General features: G+C 43.5%; 1 protein-coding gene across 4 annotated transcripts in view; it reads right to left on the bottom strand.

Moving 5' to 3' along the window:
* The window catches only part of ASAP2 (ArfGAP with SH3 domain, ankyrin repeat and PH domain 2), a 172,848-nt gene that overhangs the window by 60,008 nt on the left and 97,432 nt on the right, over positions 1-15,408 (bottom strand). For 2 of the 4 annotated variants that reach the window (XM_045549002.1, XM_045549005.1), the window contains exons 6-10: positions 14,457-14,579; positions 13,530-13,659; positions 9,161-9,246; positions 2,778-2,853; positions 2,401-2,487 (exon numbers count right to left, since the gene is read on the bottom strand). In XM_045549002.1, the coding sequence (XP_045404958.1) occupies positions 2,401-2,487; positions 2,778-2,853; positions 9,161-9,246; positions 13,530-13,659; positions 14,457-14,579 (502 nt within the window). The remainder of the gene's footprint in view (positions 1-2,400; positions 2,488-2,777; positions 2,854-9,160; positions 9,247-13,529; positions 13,660-14,456; positions 14,580-15,408) is intronic. The other 2 variants (XM_045549003.1, XM_045549006.1) reach the window with 1 other exon arrangement.

Below are 15,408 nucleotides of genomic sequence, written 5' to 3'. Positions count from 1 at the left end.
AGAGTGAGGAACACTGGCTTCTACCAATCATTAAGGCACATAACCTGATTTTTATCTACTATATACTCAGACTTAGAATTTTTATAACACTGAATAATAATCATCTAACACCTTTAGTTTTCTAAGTCACAGAAAAGAAGCCAACCAAAGGGAATGAGAGCCTAAACAATGCCCACGTGGTCAATTCTCATTGTAATCAGAGGAACACAAGTGGAACCCCCATCATAAAAATCATTTTAAAACACATAAAATTTAAATGTGAATAAACATTTGCTTATTACTTGCAGCTGTGTTCACAGATTGTCCAATTCACTGAATTCACCAAAAAGCAATGCCGAGCATGATACACAGAAAACAATGACAACAGGAGACTGGTGAGCTAGGTCTCAGCATGGAGCCCGCTGGGCATGAAGCCAGAGAGAACCAGTAAAGAAGGTTCCTTTGACCCCTCTGTGCTGTCAGGGGCAGACAGGATGGCCAACAAAAAACCAACAAGCCATAAAAGACTTCTGGGCTGTGCTGGTAGATCTGTAATACTTTTATGCAAAGCTGTTAAGCAACCAGCTCTCTCCCAACAGCCAGTTTCCCCAAACCTCCTAATTCTGCACAGCCAAAGCAAACATGGCCCTTGCACCGTACCCAGAGGGCTACTCCACTCCAGCAGCTACTCTTCCTTATTTGAAACCTGAGCCTTGCTTCACGGGTTTGATCCTCCTGCTCAGACCAAAGTGGCTCTCAGCCACGTCCATCAGGGCACCGGGGAGCACCTGCCTGGATGGCATCCTGGGTCCCACACCCAGCACTCCTAGTTACAATTAGGCCACTATTTGCTCTGTACTTCAAGTTCTTTTTCTTCTCTTTTCTTTTTGTGCTTATATTCCATGCTTGGGAATATCAAAGTGGCAGGACACATATTCTCTAGTCTGGGAGGAAGTCGGCATGCTGTGGGTAACTTCCGGCACTACACATAACCTTGCTCTGTGAGGTCTCGCTCAGTCGGCCCATGTTACCAAGAGCCTACACAATGAGTGTTGCAGCCCAGAAGGCGGGGGCATCCTCAGGCTGCTCACAGTCTAGCTGGAGAAAAGGCATCCGTGCACTTAAGACACAGCCAACATCCAAAAAGGAATAGGCTGAGACTGGAATGAGTCCTTCAATCAGAACATGCTCTATGAACTCAGGTTACTGTCGGCTGGGGAGATCAGAGGCAGGGCTTTAGACTTAGAAGGGTACGTAGGACTCAGCCGTGTAGGGGGCAGGGGGTAGGGGTGGGAGGGAGCTGCTTCATCTTCATGAAGGAATAGCAGCAAAAGTATAAACTGTAAACCTGGAAAAATGTCCATTTCACTAATATTCGTAATACAAACTCTTTAGCCTTTAACAAATCTACTATAATGAAACAGGAGGGGTTAAAATTAAAATTGCTACTAGCCATTAATATCTACTAGGAAGACATATATATAGACAGATATTGAAGTTCAGAAACAAAGCATGCAAAATTCTCCAATTAATTAAAATACTGAACTACTTACTCTCCTAGACTTCGGTCACAAAAGGTAAATGCATTTGGGAGAAAAACAATAATATTCAGTTATAGTACAAGAACTTACAACAAAATAGAGCATATTAAACTGCCACGAGTGAACTTTATCCTCTGCTAAGTAGTTCACTAATTGATTTAAAATCTACTATATATATGTTTAGACATATTCCTTTTATTGACAAGGGAGTGAATTTGTTAAATTCACATTATAATGCCTACATTGTAGTGAAAATATAATAAATTACCTTTAAAATGTAATTTTTAATGGTTTTCTAATGAGCCCTCCAAAGCACAAACTATCATTGCTACTGTGTTAGCACACAGGTGTCACTATATAAAGGAGGTGACGTGAGACAAAGTGAGGACTTCTGCCCATCAGGATGCAGCTATAAGAAAAGCGAGGTCCTCGAGTTTTACAGAACACAACCCAGGGCTGGAGGAGCCCCAGATGGTCATCCACTATGTGCCTACACCCAAAGGGACAGAAGCCATATATTAAGTACATCAGGGCAGGGAAACCATGACGGCCAGCTACAGAATAAATGGCACGAATGACATGTGGTCTCTGTGCTGAAGCCACTAAGAGCTACTCATCTAGCAACTGAGAGAGCAAAAAACGTTTACACGATACCATTAAGGCCACGCCTCTAGTAAATGCTTCCCTGCTGAAATAAACATATTTAAAAAGATGGTTTTATAGAACTAAATTTAGAGAACATATTAAATGTTTTAGTGCTCCTTGACACAGGCCCACAGTGAACTGTGAGCTTCTAGAAGACACGACATTCACATTCACCAGGCCCAAAGCCTCCAAGCCACAGGGATAACAATGATATTTCAAAATTAAATCTTCTCACCTCTTTTTGTTCAACCTGCAATGCTGATTTCAAAATATCTCGAAGCTGTATCAACTGTCTTCTTTCTTCATCCTGGGCCTGCTTGATCTTTTAAAAAAAAAAATGAACAAAACAGAAAATGGAGACTGAGGCACAGAGAAACATTACTGCTCATGGGCGTTTGCACACAAACGGGGCACCTGCCTCTCTTGTGAGTTACAGCTTCCCTCCGACCAAGACAGGACAGGAGCGGGAACTCCACGCTCCATGTGGTATGACAAGGCTATTCCTGGGTAGCATGGCATGCAGACACAGGATTACACAGAAGCAACATTTAAATGAAAATGTCTGTTGCATAAAAATTGTTTCAACACCACTGTGGGAGGGAAGCTACTCACCGTGTGAAGATCTGTTGAAAGTGTTTCGATGGAAGGTTTGAGGCTTTCCACTGCCTTCAGTCCATCCTGGAAAAAACTGGGGGTGGGGGGGAAGGAAAACCAGAGATTGCAATTCATTAAAGAGAAAACTATTTTGTTAGATGGAGAAAAAACTTCGTTAAAAGAAAGTGACTAGAGTCATGTAATTCCTGGGGAAAAACACTGCATGAATAGAACTTTAAAAATATCAAGCAAACCAAGAATAAAATGACACTCAAAATTAGAAGTGACTAGAAAAGGAACTGCACTAAGCCTAAGTATTTGAGATCTATAACAGGAAAGAGAATTCTACTGACAAAAGGCAGCAAGGGCTTGGATTCAGGAGTCTCTGAGCACCCAGATGGAAGGAACACGAGTAAGGCACTAAAGGATTGTCCTCAGTGGGCGACAGCTGAGTGGAAAAGCGAAGGAAGGCAGAGAAGAACAAGCAACTCTGATGCACAAGAACGGCCGTCATCCTTGTGGGCAGAGTAGGAAAAACCATGGATGGAGAACTTGAGATCAAATATCCAAAGGAATCTTTTTTTTTTAAGCTGAGAACTCAATGCTGTAAGGTCATTTATAATAAGTGATTCAGGAAATACAACAGAAGCTAGACAGGTTTCTCCACAGTGACAGTCGGCTGGTGCTCAGCACTGTCTCTGAAGTGTGCTGTGCTTCACACTTTTGAGAGGAATCAAGAAAAAGCATCTCAATGATTTCAGGAGAAAGTTCACAACCTGACAAGGTCAACAGTGCCCATGATCTGGCCTCCGTCTGTGGCTCCAGCCCCAATCCATGCCATTTCACCCCTTCATTCACTTGGTTCCAGACACACCAGCTTTCTCTCTATTCATCCATGGCCGCCAAATTCTCCCTGCCTCTGGCCCTTTGCATATGCTGTTTCTGTTCTCTGCAAGCTTCTCCCTGCAGTGTATCTGTGTCACCTGGCTGATTCCCACTCATTCTTCCAGTTTTACACTAAATAGAGCTTTGTTAGTGAGGCCTTCCACAATCCCCTACTTTAAAAGAGGTCTGGTTATGTTCTCTCAAAGCATTTTGCATTTTCCTTCAAAACACTTACCAAAACTGCACTATGTATTCATGAGTGTGGTTATTTAAAATATAATTTTTCCATTAGATCTGAAGTTCTATGAAGGAAGGGACAGTACCCACAAAGCCTGGCATATTTCAAACACACAGTATTTGCTGAGTGAAGAAATAAACTAATGAAGGAAGGAGTTGTCAACATCCCCCAGTCTATTAGATACCAGGGAGACTATCTTTAAAAAAGTGACCTGGGTTTCATACCTGCCATGTGAGGTGATGTTTACTTCTTTTAAACCCAGCAATGGCCCTGTGGGACTTCCCCATACCAAGTGTGTCACAGAGCGAAGGGGCTATGCAAACAGCGCAGCAGGGCAGCGAATACGGCAATTCCGAGGAGGATGGAAAGGGAAAACTCACATGCAGGATGTGGGTTACGTACCATTACCAGCTAGTTATCAGGTGCCACAGAGCCTGGGCTGTTAGAATGTTCTCACCTAATCTTTAGACATAGACATAACTATTTTATATTCTTCTTCCTGTATTTTACCAGTTTTTTTTCCCCCTGAATATAGAGCGTATCCCAGAAGTCTCCATACGAAGGAAAAATTTTGTAATGAACATTTTATGAATAAGGTACAGTTAGCTACAATTTCCCATTTTCCCTATGTATGGTGGCTTTTGTGACATCCTGTAGATATGTAGCTGGCACAGCAATTGAATCAGAGTGTTATCATGCTCTAGCCACAGTCTACTGCCATGGTTAGGGCAGAAACACCAGGACTTACGCATCTCTGTGCCGTCCACTCCCAGCACAGTGGCCAGCGTGTGCCAGATGCTTCTTTTCAACTGAAAAAGGCAATTTGTGCCAACAATTGCTGAGTGCAGGAATGAGAAACTGAGCTTCTCCCTTTTGTCATGAACTCATCTGGTTCAAATATTTTATTTCCATTTTTTTCTTCACTTAACTATTTCCTTAGTAAGTTCAAATTCTTGTGAAATAGGTAGGAAGAGAGAGAGAGAGAACATGAGAAAGATAGTACTAAGATAAGGAGTAGAAAAAATATTACAGGAGATAAACACAAAAATACCCCTGGGGAGAGGGAACAGGTGTTCAGCTCCAAGAACCTTTGCAACCTGGCAACTCTCCCTATGGTGAGAGCACCTTGTAGTGGAGTCAAGTGCTCAGGGACATGCTTCTTGTTACGTAGTTTCCGGCAAGACACTGGGTGGTGCACTTAGAATAACAATATGAATTTAGATTCAGATTTCACCTTTGCAATAGCCTAGCTTATCTTAATCATCTATCCACCTGAAAAACCTTCTCCCTCTGATTTCTGAGGTGTGTCTGGGCACCCAGGCATAGCTTCAAAATGCAATAAGCCCTGGTGGGGCGGGGAGTGTGCTGACTGCAGTCACCAAGACATTCTTCAGTATGAGTCCCTGGCAAATTTTCTTAAGTTGAGCCCATTAACACTTTTCCAAGCTTTAGTCAAAGAATTTTACCATCAACATTATCAAATCAAATTTTGTTTTCTATTAAACATTTTCTAGCCTGCCTCACCAAATTCTCAAACCTTTAAAATGTGCCCACTTAGATGCACTTTTCAAGGTCCCACCACGCAGGGTGGCCTCTCCCAGCCCTGGGCCCCACCGAACCATGCTGAATCCTCTCCTGGAGTCTGCTGACCGGTCTGCCCTTTCCTGTCCTGACAGCAAACTTCTCCAGGGCCCCAAGGCCCAGTCTCATCAACTCTGTACCCCCAGCTCCCTGAGCAACAGCTGGTCACAGTGGTTCTCAGCAGGTATCTGAGAACTCGTCAGCTCAACACTCATTACCACCTTTTAGAACATGGCCATCTTTGTGTTATTATTACTGTTTTAAGGACTGCCCTATTTCTAGATTCCACTAGAGAATAGGATCCTCAACCTTCAACAACAAAGGTTGATAAGACAAATTTTTGGAATGTTTCAGGAATGAGGAAGAGATGTCAATTCTTTCCTTAAACGAAATAATAAGACAAAGAACATAAAGTATTCTTCAAGAATGCTTAAAGTAAAAAGCAAAAATGAGTCAAAAGCCAAATAACACATATCTAAGTAGTTCTCAGGATGAGCACGCAAACACGGCTCCCAGGCTCTGGCTTGCATACCTGCCTCCACCCTGCGGAGGACGGCAGTGTGCAGCAGCAGCGCTGGCCGAGCAGGCAGCCTCTGCCCAGCAGGGCACTGCACCCCTCGGGCGACACGGTGCTTCGGGGTGAGAAGTGGAGACTGGGCGTGTTCGATGAGGGAACATGAAGCGCTCCCACGTGTAAAAATGCACACACGGCTGCCAGCTCCTCTGGTCCAGGAGCTGAGTCACTCAGAAGCCATGTTTTATCCCCAAAATATGAATTAAAAAAGTCAAAGCTGCTCAACTGATTTGAAGAGCACGCAGTGTGTACACACACACACACACACACACACACACACACACAAACTCTTATCCAAAAAGGAAGTAATGGAAGATTCATATTTTTAAAGGTTACCCAGCTCATGTCCATAAAAGGCCAAGTAGTTCACTTTTCCACAAGTGGTCTGTTGCTACCCAACTGATCAGTTTGGGCAAAATAAAGGGAAAAAAAAAAGGAAATCCCAGAATAGCTTCTTCTTAAAAATAAAATATCAGCAAGGAAGCAACCCACTTCCTAAATTGCCTCACATATGGATAAGAACTGAAGAAGTAATTTGCATGTTAATCACAAAGTTAGAATTTTGAGTCTTTGTAAAAGAATTCATCTTGACAATTCTACAAATTCAAGGTCTCTTCCACCCTATGAGACTGTTTTTCCAAGCTTGGAGCTCTAGGATGAACCACTCAGCATATCTTCCTCTGCAGTTTGACCTCAACTGCTCATGCAATGTCATCGAAGCTGTGCCAAGAATTCCAAAGCAGAGCTCGGTTCAATTCAACAGTGCAATTCACTGCTGTAAATATGTCCCAGGTAAACACGCCATGCATTGTAGACAGAAAAAAATAAACGACATGGTGCCTTCCTTAAGAAGTAGTTCAGTGGGAGACAGTGGGTGGCATGGAAGATGCCACCATGGAGACACGAAGAGAGTGTGGTGGCAACACAGGAGGCAGAGAAGTAATTCCATTGGGGAAGACAAGAATGACTGCAGAGTAGAAACGATATATGAGCCAGGTGCTAGGAAGAGCAGAAGAGGAGAGAGCACAGAGGAAACAGGATGACATTCTGTTTACAAGGTACATTGGCCTGGGGCATGGCCTGCTCGGGGAGAGGTAAACAGGTAGACAGATGTGTCAATTCGATGTCCAAAAGATTTTTTAAATCAGTCCACACCTTCCACTCCCACTGTTACCAGTCCAGCCAAGCCATCGTCATCTCCGCACTGCACTGGGACAGGTGCTGGGTACCTAAGTGACTGTTCACATCCTCTTTTCTAAAGAGACATGGTCTCATTCTATCGCCCAGGCTGGAGTGCTGGGGTGATCATAGCTCACCACAGCCTTGAACTCCTGGGCTCAAGCTATCCTCCCACCTCAGCCTCCCCAGTAGTTGGGACTATAGGCATGCGCCACCACACCCAGCTGCCCACATCCACTCTTGTCCCAGATGGTTCCTTCTCCACAACATGCAGAGTAACCTTGTTATAGCAGAGAAGCCTTCCAGAAGCTGCTTCCAAACACCACCACTCTCTCTCTCTCACAACACTGTTTTGTGCCTTTTTAAAATCTGAGTTAAATATTTGGTCATGTGTTTCCTACTTGTCTCCCGCATTAGAAACTAAAGTTCATGAGGGTAAGAACTTTGTTTTCCTCTTTCTTGGATCACCAGAACCTTAAGGTGTCTGGCACATGGTAGGAGCTCTAAACAAATAAGTCTTCTGCTTAACCCTGTTTAAGAGCTTCCCAAGACATCTGGGATAAAATCTAAAACCTTTAACAAGGTATCTAAGGCCATCCCTATCTCTTTTCTATCCGGTTTCATTTCATGCTACTCTCCCTTCACTCACTACGCTTACGCCACCCTGGCATCTTTCCTGCTTTAAGACTTTGACTCTTGCCTGGACTGTTCTTTCCCCACTTCCCCCAGAATGTTAACTGCCAGCTCTTCCTCAGCCTTTAGATTTCAGAATACTGCCTCCTCGACAGGGCCTGCAGCTCATGTAGCACCTCAATACCTACTGTGGGCCCCAGCTTGGCTGTGTGTTCTGGCTGTTAGAGAAAACAGGGAACAAAATAGAACAAAATCCCAATACTAAATCTTTCCCTAATTTCCCTTCTATTATATTCTTTCATAGATTCCTACACTTTACACCACTTCAGTAAATGTCCAATTATAAATGTGTTTGCTGAAGCTCAACTCCCGATTCTTGGAGCAGGAACTAAGCCTCCGTGGCACATCACTCCATCTCCAGCACCTAGGACAGGGCCTGACAAACAGCACGTGCTCAGTACAAGTTTGTTGACGAGTGACTGGAGGAGCCAGGGGCCCGTTTCTATCAGTGACAGAGGAGCAGAAGCAGGACAGCAGATGAGGGCCAGGCTGGGAAGGGCTGACGCTTACGGCAAAGCTGAGTGAGTACCTGAGGCAGTCCCTGAGCATGGAGGTTTCTCTTCTACTAACACCTTCCGTTGTTCTTCACAGACATGGGCCCCACAGGATAAGTAATATATGAAACCATTTTCTTAATTTAACACACATTAACATATATCATTTTCCTTTTAACAAACAGAAAACATCTGAGAATCACGGGACAGATCAACAAGTTTTCCCCTCTACCAAAAGAGCAAAAATAAACATATGTGACAATTACTGTAGAGTTTAAAATTTTATATTGTATACATACTGTTTATTTTTAATCCTCTAAAACCATAATAATCAGCCTTTTAAATTGTACAGTTCAGTAGTTTTTAGTATATTCACAAAGTCATGTAAACATCAGCACTAATTCCAGAACATTTTCATTACCCCAAAAAGAAACCCTAGACCATCTGCAGTCATTTCCCATTTCCTCCTTCCCCCTTAGCTGTGGCAACGCCTACTCTGCTTTCTGTCTCTTGGATTTGCCTGTTCCTGACCTTCCACATCAATGGAATCGCACAGTGGGTGGCCTCTTGTGTCTGGCTTCCTGCGTGCAACATCTTTTCAAGGTCCACCCATGTTGTGGCATCATCAGCACTTCATTCCTTTTACTATAGATTTTTAAATGAGTGTTTACTTTTCTCCACACTATAGATCTACCAGAAGTGGCCCTACACAGAGAAACATGTAAAATAACATTCATAACAAAGAAAAAGAACTTACTTGCATTGGGCATGAAAATATTTGATCAGATTTTGAAGTAAATCCACCCCCTTTTTAATCTTGATTTCATTGACTTTCAGCAGATACTGTGAAAAAACAAAAAAAAGGAAATGTCACAGAAATAAGCAGAATATGAGCTTAATAAAAGCTTCTGAGGACTGAGATAGTGTATTCTACTTCTTCGATGTCTTTTACAATAGGTAGAGCTCATGGCTGACAATATCTTCGGGATGCCATACCTGAATGTTTCTTTCATTAATAGTTTGGAGCTATATGAATTATCTGATGGTCAGGTAATTAATTACATGTATAAGTGCCAAGAACTCCTAGTAATAAGACATTCTATCTTAACCTGCTAGGAGAAATTTTCACTGTAGTAGCAGGGAAGAAGGAGAACCTTCCTGTCCACACACTTCTATCCCAGGTCCCTTTCCTTAGTAAGGTCTAGAATATTAACTACTCATCTTTTGCAGCTGAACCCTTGTCATCATGTCTTTAATCCTGAAACACTTCCCCTACACACACATAAAAAAAAGTGACCATAAACTGAAATGAATTAAAGCCATTTTTAACTTGGAGAGTTCATTAATGACCACTAAGACATCAGGGGGCCCCAGGGAGCTACAAAACCAGCATCAGGAAATACATTTGTTCTTTCCTACAGGTTTATAGAACAAGGACTCTATAATTCCCTGCCCCCTCCACTGTCAGGAGACGGTGTAAAGGACCCTGAGAACATCTCATCTCTGAGATGAAATGTCCCTGAAAAGGCTGATCACCCATGCACAGGCGGGGTGGGGTGGCGGGTGGGGGCAAGTTCAGGTGCTCTCTCAGGTCTGTCTGCAGTCCAGTAAGGAGGTAGGAAGCTGCTCTGAAACTGTAAGTTACGAAATTTCCTTTTGCCTATAATAACTGTCTACAGATCTTTCTCTCCATCCTTCTTTTTGGTATTTATTTGTTGTTAATTGAATAAAATGTTTGGCAATGTGTGTACCTCTTGACCTAGAAATTCTACTCACAGGAACTTATTCTATGAAGATAATCATAAAAGTTTACAAAGATGAACAGAAAAGAAGATTCACTGCAGCCTCGTTTGTAAAAGTGAAAAATAGCAACATTCCAAATGTAATGAATGGGGAATTCATTCATCAAGTATGATGCATCCATCCAAAAATACTGTGCAGCCAGTAAGCCAATAAAACAGAATTTCTGACATGGAGAGATGTCTACGACATGCTAGAGAGGGAAAATAATACATAAAACCTCAGCAGAGAACGATCTGTTTTATTTTTATGAGTGTATACATAGGGACATATGAAGGATGTTTAAATGTCAAAGTGGTTATCTTTTTGGTAAGTAAAATTTGGGGCAATTTTTAATTCCTTTTATATATATATTTTCTTATATTGACTAATTTTCTTAAAAAGTGCATACAATTTTAATAATTATAAAATAGCAAGAGGGAATCTTTCACACCTTCTCCATTCACAGAAGGTCTGTATCACCTATTTGACGTACTGAATTTCTCTATAAAATTCATTTAGAAGAAAAGGTACCACAGCTTTAAAACAAAAGCCAGAAAGCCACTCTTCTAGATCAGATCCTGGGCAACTAAAAATTTAAACACCTGAATAACATCAACCACTTAAAGCTTGAGAACTTCAGTTTGAAGAAATGAACAATTTAAAAATGATTTTAACAGAGATGAGCTAATTCACTTCAGAGCTGGGTTCTCAAGTAACTGTTTTTTACATGTTCTTTCTCACAGCTCTTCTATAACCCATGACTATTTGGCCAACTTCATCAGATGTCTTCTCTGTAAACTCCAAGTTCACCGTTAGGCAAGCCCACCTCTGCTTTTACATGTGCACACAGCACGGCTCTTGTCAAACTGCAAAACGTCAGTGCCTGCCCCATGTTGGTGCCTGCTCGGTACAGACTGGGCCCCACACCTGAGGACTGGCTCAGTCTGGGACTCACAGGCATCAACTACACAGTGCATTTCCAGCAAAATAAACGATTTAGCCAGTCCGCATGCTCCACTCACCTAGACACAGGAGAGGAGTGATCAGTGCAAGTTGCACATCGAGAAAGCAACGACAGAGCCAAGCGGGGAACCAGTCCCCCATCATGTCAAGGCTATGCTCTCAACATGCTGCTTCAATTTCAAAATTCAGTAAACGTTTTAAGCAGTCTTGCAGAGTTTAGGTAAATAGATTTCAACCTTACTAGACAAAAAGGGCAGAACCTGAACACATACACACACCCTTTCCAAATTCACTCTTTGTAAAACACTGCTACAGCACTTAAATAAACGAAACAATACCTTGTGTTTGTATAACACGCAGCAGTTTTCTAATTCCCTGCCTTATACTGTCTCACTGATTTCTCCATCACTATATGAAGTAGGTAAGGAAGGTAGTATTATATGTGATGTGTTCATTTTAAAAATGTGCATAAAAATCCATTCTCCTATTTACAATAACACTTTGAGTTTAGTTAACTTTCTAAATATTTACCTAATGAAAAACAAAGCAGTACAGGAGGAAGAAAAAAGACGTAAGACACAAAAAGTAAAACAGGAGAAGTAAATCCAACCAGATCAATAGTAACATTAAATGTGAATGGATTAAACAACCCCATCCTGAGGCAGAGATTATCAAACTACATTACATAAACATGATCCAACTATCTATATTATCCAACTACATTATCTACAAAAGACATACTGTAGATTCAAAGATAGACATAGACTGAATGTAAAAAGGTAGAAAAAATATTCCTGGCAAACAGTAAGCAAAAGAAAGCTGATGTGGTGGTATGGTTTGGTTTGATTCGTGTGTTGGAAACTTGGTCTCCAACGTGGCAGTGTTGAGAGGCAGGACCTCTGTGAAGTGATGGGGTCAATGAGGATAGATTAAAATATTAATGGATTATGGAGGGAGAGGGTGGGTCAGTTATCATGAGAGTGAGTCTATTATAACAGCCAGTGTGCCCATCTCTCATGTGCCCCTCACCCTCTGATGCCCGGCACTGCCTTGGGACTCTGCAGAGCCCCCACCAGCAAGAAGGACCTCACCAGACATAGCCCCTCAACCTTGGACTTCCCAGCCTCCAGAACTGTAAGAAATAAATTTCTTTCCTTTATAAATTACTCAGTCTCAGGTATTCAACTATAGCAACAGAAAACAGACTAAGACAAGTGGCTATACTAACATCAGGCAAAACAAACCTTAAAGCTTTCAATTGCCACTCCTGGTTCCTGGGACTGATTCTCCTCTGCTGAAGACTTAAGAGTTTGCTCTGGAAATAAAATCTCACTTAAATATATTTCTAAGATACATATTTATAAAGGCTCAGCTCCTGCTATAATTAACAAACTTTAGATTAGCTTTGTTGTTGATTGCTTACAGGGAATCAAGAGCTACTGAAACGGGTTTCAATGCCTGTCACAAATATCGCCGGTGCACTTGGTACATTTAAAACCTAAGTTGGCACTGCCGTGAGAGAGAAACAAATGCCATGTGGTATGAGGGGCTTCACTGGCACCGCCAGGAGCAGCAAACACTCAGGTAGAGGTGGGAGCTGTCTGCACACCACTTGTAAACACTCACCTACAAGCAAGATAGAAATCAGAAAGGCTGCGAGCAAAGGCCTTCGCCACAGACGGTGTCTGATCTCAGCGAATACTCTGAGAGCATCTGCCCTGCTGTCTTCCCCTGCCCAAGGCCAGGGCTGAGGCTGTAGGATGGGGCGGAGCAGAGAGGAGCTCCCCAGGGTACCTGGGTCTCTGGGCTGAATGAGCATCCCACACTCAGCAGGAGCAGTCTGGGAGGAAGTGCTCCAGACAGGTGATGTGGCTTCCCAGAACGCATCACACATTGACACAGAGGACAACGTGGACTGTCACCTCTCAAGCTGGATTATTTTCCAGCTGAATTGTCATCCCTAACCTTAAGCTGGTCACTGACTCCATTGGTCCAAGGGGAACCTAGACACTTCATTTAAAAAACAGCAAGAAGTAAGCATGTTAGCCAAGTTCCAGGGGGGGGAAGTAAGTTTGAGAGACTGTATGTGTGAGGACAGAAAGAAGATTCTTTAAACTCTTCTCTACTTTTAATAAAAGGTTGGTGTCAGAGTAACCTAATTCCACCCTGTAGGAGACTAAGACTCCCCTAGTAAAGAAAATGTCAGCGCAGGGACAAATGGAGTCTGATAATACATTTGGTGTCTTATCTGAAGCCACTGATATGCGTCAGAGACAGATGGTCTCCGAGCAGTGGCTCGCTCCTGGGGCGAGTCCCCCCGCGGGTGGGGGTAGACCTCGCCAGCCTCGGCTCGCGGGGCCTACTGCTTCCCAGCGTCTTACCTCGCACATCTGCAGCTGGAAGAACCGCCTCTCCTTTTCCATCTCTTCGGCAATTTCAGCCCCACTTATTTCGGTACGAATCATCCCATGGAGCTTGGCATGTTCCTTTTTCTCCTTTTCTATTTTTGTTCTACGTGTGAAAGAAGAAAGGATACGTCAAGATGCCTCTTGGAATGGCACTCCGAACTGGACAGCCGAGGCCACCCCATGCCCAGCCTGCTGAGACCAACGCTCAGCACACATCTCAGAATGAGAGGGAAATGAGTGTTGTCACAAAAATGTCAAACTTGGCCTTCCCCCTACTTATTCAACAAATATGTCCTAAGCACCTGCTTTGAGCCAGCTCTGGGTCAGAGCAGGTGGAAAGTCTGCACACACCTCGGAGGTTTCCTTCAGCAACAGCACTGGGAGCTCACCCGCCCTCCAAGCGGCCCCATGGGACACCCGGTCCTCTCCCCACACTTTCTCCCTGTCTGTCTTCACCTCCTCCCTCTCCTCACGTAGTGAAGCCATGCCCGTTCTCCTGCCCTGACTTATGACAGTGCTCATCACTGGGGAAGAAAACAAGCCACCTTTTCATGTTGCCAGCTTCATTCCCCTTCCCATGTTTATCTAATGTCAGGGCGATATTACCCACACATCACGTGTACAGTTCAGGGTATAAACTAACCTGCTGGAGCACAGCCAGAGCAGAGCAACCAGGGTAAAAAGGAGCCACAAAATTACATCCGCTAAGCGGGGCTTGAAATAATGTGAATTTTTATTCTGGAGAAAAGGAGAACTAACAAAATGGACAGAAAGCACTGAAAAAAAAAAAAATACAAAGGGCTGCTATGAAGACAAGAGGCACTTTCTGTAAGGCCTCAAGGTAGGCAATAAAAGACACAGCATATTCTTTAAGACTTGTTCAACAATGACATGGGCTACCTCGATGACATGGGTTCCAGAGAGTTCCCTGTCACTGGGGGCAGGGGGCTGGAGTGTCTAACAAGAGGCAAGAAGAATTTCTCTGTTTCTTTAGCCTGGAGCACACAGTGGCTGCGTAACAATCTGGAAGAGTAAGAATGCAAACAGAAGACCACTTAGAAGGGATGTTGTTGAATGCGTTCATGCATCCAGGAAGGTGTGTGACTAGAGGGCCCATGAGGTCCCCGGGGCTAGAATTACACAGCTCCAAGGCTCCCCAGCGTTACCGCAAAGACAGCAGGACACAGTGTAGAAGTTGGTCATTTCTCTCAATGATCAGGTATGGGACTACTGCCCAGGAATTTTAAAGACCTCTAAGCCTAGTTGTCACATATCACAAGGCCTCTCGGGACAAATGAATCTCCCACGCTAACAGGTAAAAAATTACTTTCCTTATTTACCCTCGAATTACTTCAAGTTTTAAAGGTGCTGCTCCATCCTCCTAAACTCTGGGATTTCATGAGTAATTCTGTCCCCAACCTATCTGTGTGTGTCTTGATGTTACAGAATTTGACATTCTCCTTCTTTCAAACCTTTTCCTTTCAGAACCAGAGGACTCTCAGGCGATCCTCTTCAGAAACCCCTTTCTGCCCTTGGCCCAGTCATGCACAGAAGCACTTCCTCTATGGCACAGAGCAGGCAGAGAGTGCAGATGAACGGACATCAGGAAACCCGTTTCCTGGCCTGGCTCAATCATTCTGTTACTGTTTGACCAGCAGCAAACCACTGAGTCTTGGTTTCCTGTCTGTAAAGGAGGAATATGCTGATCCTTCCCATTCATTTCACGGAACTGGCAACTGGTACACAGATGCCAGTGGGCCAGGGACAGGAGGCTGGAGCCTCTCTGGGCTGCACAGATCTCCAAGGCGCTCGAGCCTCACACTCCACCTGTGCTTCCCCATGAAATTCCCGA

The sequence above is a fragment of the Lemur catta genome, chromosome 4 (genome assembly GCF_020740605.2).
Source record: "Lemur catta isolate mLemCat1 chromosome 4, mLemCat1.pri, whole genome shotgun sequence".
NCBI lineage: Eukaryota > Metazoa > Chordata > Mammalia > Primates > Lemuridae > Lemur > Lemur catta.
The sequence above is the reverse complement of the archived record's forward strand: the minus strand, read 5'-3'. Positions and strand labels throughout refer to the sequence as shown.